Below are 7,841 nucleotides of genomic sequence, written 5' to 3' on the forward strand. Positions count from 1 at the left end.
TAAAACATTCAATCCTTAATCAAGTTATTGTTAATATTTTATAACCATTAAACTTTAAATCTAAAATATAAATCTAAATCAATTCTAACTAATCTAATAATTAATTCTTAACCAATCTAAAATCTAAAAGATGTAGATTATATTAGGAGATTAAGTTACAAACTAAACTCATTAGGATAAGATATTCTTAAAGATCAAACTTAGAATAATCTTTTAAGAGTAATCAACAAATCCCTTAATACACAACAACCGCTCCAAAAGGGAAGTTTATTGGATGGACTACTCCGGGCTGCGGGGCTAAGTGTCCTAAGGAGGCTGGTTCCTCGAGCCTGGTGGCACAACGCCACGAATGGATCTAATGGAGTGTCAAAATCTAAAATTAATTTTTCTAATTGGCTTAATTCAAACCTTGATAATAAAATGCTTAATCCATATTTTCTTTCTTTTTCTTTAACAACAAATTAAAATAATCCAACAAAGTTGATTATCACTGGGTAACCCAGGCCTATGAGGCTATTAAATTAGCCCCAAGGAGGATGAAATAAACCTCACGGCCTCGGTGTGAAACAAAGGTGGTAATTAATTAAACATTAAAAATAAAAGATCCCTAAAAACAACCTTAAAATATTAAGATTTGAATTTTAACTAAAATCTCCTTTGCCTCTTTCGACAAACAAGAAATACAAATAACTTTAATTAAAACTAACCCTATATAGGATCTACCAAAACCACACAGCTTGCACGCACTTAGATGAGTTTGCTAGGACACGACTATTAGCTTTAGGTTAGGTCATTATTCTGCTGTTCTTTTCTTTTCTGTACTGTGTTGTGACTCTCTGCATGTGACCCGTGTGATGTTTGCTTACTACTTGTGGTTGCTTTTTTCGTGGACTTTCTGTGATGCTTTTCTGTGATGTTTTTCTAGTTTCCTTTCTGCACTGTTATTGTGAGCATTAGAATGCCCATAGGTTAGGCACGCTTTTTTATACTAATGTTGTCTTCCTGCAGGTGGCCGTGCTTACACAGCGCTAAAAAGGGGGGCTAAAATTAATAATAATTGTATAACTACTTTAGGTACCTGCTTCAGCTGCTTAGCCCCCAATAATTAAAGCACGGCCAAGTGTGATTTATTTTTCTGCATTTTCATATATATAACTGCGCGCTTGGAAGAGTTTTGTTTGATTATAACTACTTAGGATAACCCTTACAGGAGAGTCTAGATTTTCTATTTTTCATAGATGTAATGTATTTGATAGTGATTGTTATTAAAATCTAAAATTAAAGCATTTTTAAAGAGATAGGAATCCAAAGGGAAAAGTAAATCCTTATAGAGGGTTTTCTTTTTCATTTGGATATCCTTTTGGAGCGTTCACTATGAGGAGTCCAAAGGGAAAAGTAAACCCCTACGGGGGGTTTCCTTTTTCATTTGGGCATTCTTCTGGAGCGTTCACTACGAGGAGCCCGAATGACTGAAGATCATCCAAAGACGAATCAAGGAAGTGAAAAAGAAGAAGACTGAAGATCGAAGATAAAAATGCCTCATTTTAAGATTTGTGACGTTTTCGGGTTGTCGTATGTGGAGCCCGGCCACCATTACTTTCTGTACTCTGAGATGTAATATTGTATGGCACTTGCCATGGACACTTTTTTTCGTAGGATTTTGTTTTTGTTGTTGTTTGTTTACTTTGTTTGCGCAGTAGAACTGGCATGCTTTCATAGATTTCCTTCTTACATGTGCTTGCGCCTGACCGTTAGGCTCTTTTAGGGATAAAAATTCTTCTACTCGTAATTAATAATAAAATTTAAGATTAACTCACATAGAAACATAACGATTCTAAGGAATAACCAGAATTGTCCGGGGTCGCATACATGCATTCTCTCTCCTTTTAGACAACTTTCCCGCCTGCGGGTAGAGTCAAGATAATCTGGCCTATGAGGATGAAGTGCCAGACCTGGGGAAGTTTAGTCATTCTTAAAAATTATTTTATAAGCCCTTTTGAAAATTGCACACATTCCTGATTTGGAGACTTTAACCAGCATAAACTACATTAGTAACTAATTAAAAATTAAAATTTAATTGCACTAGTTCTAGAAGCATTATACCACTCAAAAGTGTGGGATCACTTAGGAATTTTTCTAGTTTGTTGATCCCAAATTTCAGCATGGATTTTATACGATTAGGTGGTTTTAGCTGGTTTCCTCTTTCAAGCGAGGAGTAAGTTCAGGATTGCATTAGTTAGGTCGTAGATGCTAGTGTCGTGTGTACGATACTACATCTTTTATAGATTTAGGATCTAAAGGTGAGGGGTACGAGTGTACCTCTATACGCCTTATTGGTAGGTAAGCATTCTTTTCTTCGGAGGCTATAAATCCTACCCATCCGCGTCACACAGATGACGCCACCTCCTTCATTCTCTCGTGCATGTCTGAGTGTGTTGTCCTTTCTTTTTCTCCAGTTTTCTCTTCTTCAGACTGGCCGGATGTTGACTGAATCACGTGTGATTGATTGAGCCAAGTTGGGACCTCCCCCTTTGATTAGGAAAGCCTAGAAAACCCCTTTGCACTAAACCCATTAGAAAAGATATCACTAAGACATTCAAATGTTTATCAAACAATTAACAATTAAAGGATTCAGCATCAACCGTCCATGCAAACCACTCCTCATTTGTCCTTGATCTTCCACCTATTTCCAGGCCATGCCACTCAAAGAAATCTATAAATAGAGCCCGTTATTGAAAAGGGGACCCCTAAGCCAAAGGATTCAAGAGAGAGATCAGAGACCGCTCTTGCCTCCTTACTTCCTCGACCATCGCCCAGAGTTCCACCAGACCACCACATGACATCCTAAGCTTCGTCGAACCACCGCTTGATGCCCTGAGCTCCGTCGGACCACCACCTGACATCTTAAGCTCCATCGGACCCATGCTATATGCCCTGAGATCTGGCGGACCACCACCTGACATCCGACGCTCTGTTATACCACCGCTTGACGAGTAATTATTACGTCCGGACAAAAAACTAGAAATCTGGATGTATACCGAGCAATACCGAGTGCTCAATACTTAGTTTTAGGTGACATGGCGCGTGATTATTGGTCTCTGGATGCGTCAGGTGACCTGACGTAATAATTGCTCCAACTTGACGCCCTGAGGTCCGTCGGACCACCACCTGATGTCCTAAGCTCCGTCGGACCACCACTTGATACCCTGAGGTCCTCCGGAACACCACCTCACATCCTAAGATCTATCGGACCATCGCTAAATGCCAGGAGTTCTACCAGATCACCACATGACACCAAAGTTTAGCCAGACTACTACACGAGGTCCTAAATTCTGCCAGACCACCGCTTGACGCCCTAAGTTTTGCTGAACTACAACTAATTCCCGGAGTTCTTTCGAGTCACCTATGGACACCAAGAGTTCTACTAACTGATACCCAAACTTCCAAGTGATGTCAGAATTCTGTTAGATCACCGGGTGACCCTGAAGTTCATCCAGACCATCAAGTGACGTCCGACTTTCATTTACCCATGACTTCAACCATACTGATGATATTTATAATCTGATCGCCTTCAGGGGTGAGTCAGCCCACAATAACCTATTGAAATTCTAGTGGAATCATTTTCAATTGGGTCATGCCCCATGGTTTTTCCCCTTTCCAAGGTTTTCCACATAAAAATGTTATGTTCTCTGTGCATGAGTTGGATATTCGTGCAATGCTAAGACGTAGGATCATAACTCTATCTCCGTGTATATTCTAGCCTGCAATAGTAATGTACATGAGCGTCGACGACAACGACAATGATGGATGTTGTGAGCAGATGCCAAGCTATGCAATGTATTTAAAAGAGGTTGAATCGAACAAATTCAAATTGCATTGAAAATAAATCTAAGAAAAAAGTTATAAATACACAACAAATTACTTTATCTTATTTCTTATATTCCAATGAAATAACTAAATTTTGATAACCCCTTTTTATTTTTACTCTTCAATCTTTTTTCTGCAAATAGAGTCTTAGAAGAAAAGTAACACAACAGTTATGTGGCCCCATTGAAAATTGAAATTGAAATTTTTGGCAGGATACACATCTAATATAAGATTAATAAATTTTTTTATGCATTCGTTCTGTCTCTCTTAGTGTTGAAGCATAAAAAACTTCTCTAATTGGGAAAAATCCTTTGAAAAGAAAATAAATCAAACATTTCATGAGATTTAGGCTTTGTTTAAGAAGGCTTTCTTATTGCTTCTTAAAGCAGCTTTATAGTACAAATTTTAATTTTTGCACTAAAAAGCTGCTTTAAGAAGTAGAAAGAAAGCCATCCCAAATGAAGCCTTAGGCATAATTGGGACAATTTTCTTATTGCTTTTTTAAAAAAAAAAAATTAGCATAAAATTTTTTGAATTAGAAAAATTTATACTAAAAAAATATTTTAAAAAACAATAAAAAAAATATTCTAAACAGAAGGTTCAAAAGAACCCATTTACCATTTGGCTAAAAAGAGCCTCTTTACAATTGATACGCCGCATCAAACATGCACATGCAAACATTCCTTATTTATTCATAAAAGAGACTTTAACATGTCATTCATATGTATGGTCTAATGTTCTCATATGGTGGATACATGTTTTCATAATTACATGAGAAAAGATAGATGCTCATATATATTGCATGTAGAAGAAGCCATATGCATTACGTGTAAAAGAAACATAAGCTTTATACTTTCTACTATCATTACTTGAGAGATTTGCATTTGTATCATGTGTTTAAAAGTATTCATGTAGGAACATGCTAGTTACATATGGAATTACAAGTAGCATATAAAAGAAATAACATTTCAACATGATTGTGCTGATAACATGCTGATTAGGGGTATTTAGGTGCCTCATATGTGCTCTTTTTGCAATTGTTTTGCTGAAAATCACAATCATCTTTCTTTGATTGTGACTTCTCATTTAACATTCTCAAGTTTATCTTACCCAAAGTAAACTGTTTCTTGTTGAGGCCCACATTAGCTCAGGTTTTAGAATTCTTTATCAATTCCAATTCCTATAGCATATTAGTGAAGGATTTTTGCTGCTTATCTGTTAGCTGCATTTTGTACCACATTTGGCGTGAGAGAAACAACCGTTGTTTCTCTGATTTTAGAATCAATTCGATTAAACTGATTTGCAACATCTCTACTGCTATTAGATTTAAAATTTCAAGATGGAAAAACAACGAAAATCTACTCCAAAGGTTCACTGGCATCTAAATCTTTTTGGGTTTTTGCTGTGCTTAAAGTTTTTCTGCAACGTTTTTACTTCTGGTTCTGCCTACGGTTTATGCTGCAATGTTTGGCTATATGGTTTTTTGGGAGTTTTGGTTTTGGTTCCTCTTCTTTTTCAGACCTGGGAAGATCATTTTGGTGATTGTGGCTGGTTTTCCCCTTCAGTCCAATCCTGTTCATTTTTGAAGAACATGGTGCTCATTTCTTGGGTATACGGCTTGGTTGATTTCCGTCTTGATGGCTACTACTACTGGAGGCAATTCAACAATCAGACAATGATGAGCAAGACCAGATCTTACTTTCTTGTCATGGAGGGCCTTTCTGGCAACCTGGCGCATTTCTTTGACGCGTTTCGTGTTGGCTGGAGGCTCTGCGACAGCCTTCTTCTCTGGATCTGTAGGCAACCGGAGCAATCGCCTTCGCCTGATGGTTTTTCAGACTGAATATTTATGATGACTGGATCTAGCCTTTTTAACCTGAGTCCTTATTATTGTTTGTCTCCTTGTTGTAATCTCAAATGGCTCTTGTCTTATGTTCTTAGCTATTTTCTTTTATAGTTTCTTTTCTTCCTTACAGGTTACTTGTATTTTGAATTTTGATTTTTAATACATGAGCTTTTGCCCTGGTTTACCCAAAAAAAAAAGTGACTTCCGAGTACTTAAAAAAGCTACTTCAAAAATATTAAAAAAATGCACCAAATGAAGTGTTAATTTAGAATTTGATTTTTTATAGAACACAATGAAAAAAAATGATTCATAATGGAATAAAGAATTGATATTATTTTTATTATATTTTAGCAAATTAACTTTCGATGATATAAATTACACAAAAATTCCAAAAAATTTAGAGAGAGACACGTGCCCTTTGTTCTTAGAAATTCTTTGCCGAACAAAATACACAAAGCAACTCCTTTGTTTACTTTACTTCTCTTTACAGAACAACCATACTCATCAAAGAGTTTTTTACAGGCCAAAAAAAAAAAAACGGATACGGGTATTTTTAGCATACAGCAGTTACAAAAAAAAAAAAAGCCTATTTAACTCTTTGAACCCGAAAAAAAAGAAGAAGCGGATATTTATAGAAGTTCCGCAATCAAAATCAAATTTACAGATTCATCTTTCTTCTTCAGCAAATTCTTTCATGGGGTTTCATGTCAGGTTCGCCACGCATGTGGCAGTCCCGCCGCTTGTAATCCATGGATGCCCTGAAACGAAACAAGAAAAATCCTCTTTAATGTCTAAAATTTGAAGAAAAAACAGTAGAATCTGACAGAGAAACCAGAGAGTTTCAAAAAAATTAAACCTAAGGAGACTAAAATCTCCCCAAACCTAAGCAAAAACGGAAATAGTTTTCAAGCTGGGAATTAAACTTACTGAGAACTTGCTCTGCAGAAAATCGACGGGATACATCCTTGCAAATCATCCGTCGCATGAGATCCTTGGCCGCCGGCGAAATCCCCCCAAAAATTCTAGTCGGAAACCGGAGATTCCCCCTCAAAACAGCCTCAAAAATCTCCTCCACCGTCTCCCCATAAAACGGCGGGATCCCTCCCAACATTATATACATCACAACCCCTGCACTCCACACATCAACCTTCTCTCCATAATCCCTCCCCGCCACAACCTCCGGCGCCACGTAGTACGGCGTACCCACAACCCCACTCATCGCCGTTCCCTCCCCAAAGCACTCTGCGGATCCGAAATCCGCCAGTCTCAGCCGCCCCTCACCATCAAATAGCACATTGTCCGGCTTCACATCCCGGTGCACGACTCCCCTCCGATGGCAAATCCACAACGCCTCCATCATCGCGGCTATCACCGCCGCAGCATCCTCCTCCCCCATCGGCGCACCTTCTCCGGCGGCGATGCGATCAAAGAGGTCACCGCCGTCGCAAAGATCCATCACAAGGTGGATCGAGGACTCGTCTTCGTAGGCAGCGTGGATCTGAACGACGTTAGGGTTTCCGGCGGCGGCGATTTGCGTGACCTTGGCCTCTCTTTCGGCGCAATCGCGGTCCACGGCGTCGTTGAGGTAGGTCTTGTCGACGGATTTGACCGCAAAGACCTCGCCGGTGTCACGCGAGTAGCAGCGATACACGGAGCCGAATCGGCCGCGGCCGATCTCTTCTCCGACGTGGTAATCTCTCGTCAATCTCTCGCTCATGCTTTTTGTTCACCTTCCAAATCTCTTTTTGTTCCCCTTTCAAATCTCTCTTTACCCAACTGCTCTTATTTATAAGACTATACTGCTACTGGGATCTCGGAGCATATTCCGTCCGATTCTTTGGCACATGTTGAAGGAATCTCGGCCGTTAAATAGTTAATTAACGGTGCGTAGGAGACGGCGTCCTTTGTATTTACGGAAAGTGCGTCTGAGGCGGCGTAATGATCGCAGAGAGGAAGGATTCGGAGATGATTACGGCGTGTTTAGCTCATAAATAATTATACTTTTTTTTGTCGATTTTGGATTAAAATATTATTTTGGGAAAATGATAAAATTTATTAAATTTAGAAATTTTTACATCCATAACATACTAATATATCATCTAATATTTAATGTAAAATTTAAATTCAT

At 38.6% G+C, this 7,841-nt stretch overlaps 1 protein-coding gene across 1 annotated transcript; it reads right to left on the minus strand.

Moving 5' to 3' along the window:
- Positions 1 to 6,161: 6,161 nt before the first annotated feature.
- On the minus strand, positions 6,162 to 7,484 carry LOC110096942 (phosphoenolpyruvate carboxylase kinase 1). Its single transcript, XM_020823106.2, has 2 exons — positions 6,641 to 7,484; positions 6,162 to 6,471 (listed from the first exon to the last, which is right to left on the minus strand). The coding sequence occupies exons 1-2, from the start codon at positions 7,428 to 7,430 to the stop codon at positions 6,416 to 6,418; spliced, it is 846 nt and encodes a 281-aa protein (XP_020678765.1). The 5' UTR covers positions 7,431 to 7,484; the 3' UTR covers positions 6,162 to 6,415.
- Positions 7,485 to 7,841: the final 357 nt, after the last annotated feature.

Source organism: Dendrobium catenatum, unplaced genomic scaffold (genome assembly GCF_001605985.2).
Source record: "Dendrobium catenatum unplaced genomic scaffold, ASM160598v2 fragScaff_scaffold_334, whole genome shotgun sequence".
Classification (NCBI taxonomy): domain Eukaryota; kingdom Viridiplantae; phylum Streptophyta; class Magnoliopsida; order Asparagales; family Orchidaceae; genus Dendrobium; species Dendrobium catenatum.

Bases quoted from the DNA above. Each gene is read 5' to 3' on its own strand.
- LOC110096942 (XM_020823106.2), bottom strand. From the start codon at position 7,430: ATGAGCGAGAGATTGACGAGAGATTACCACGTCGGAGAAGAGATCGGC. The intron at 6,472-6,640 runs GTAAGTTTAATT...GTTTCGTTTCAG, and splicing joins TTCTGCAGAGCAAGTTCTCA to GGCATCCATGGATTACAAGC.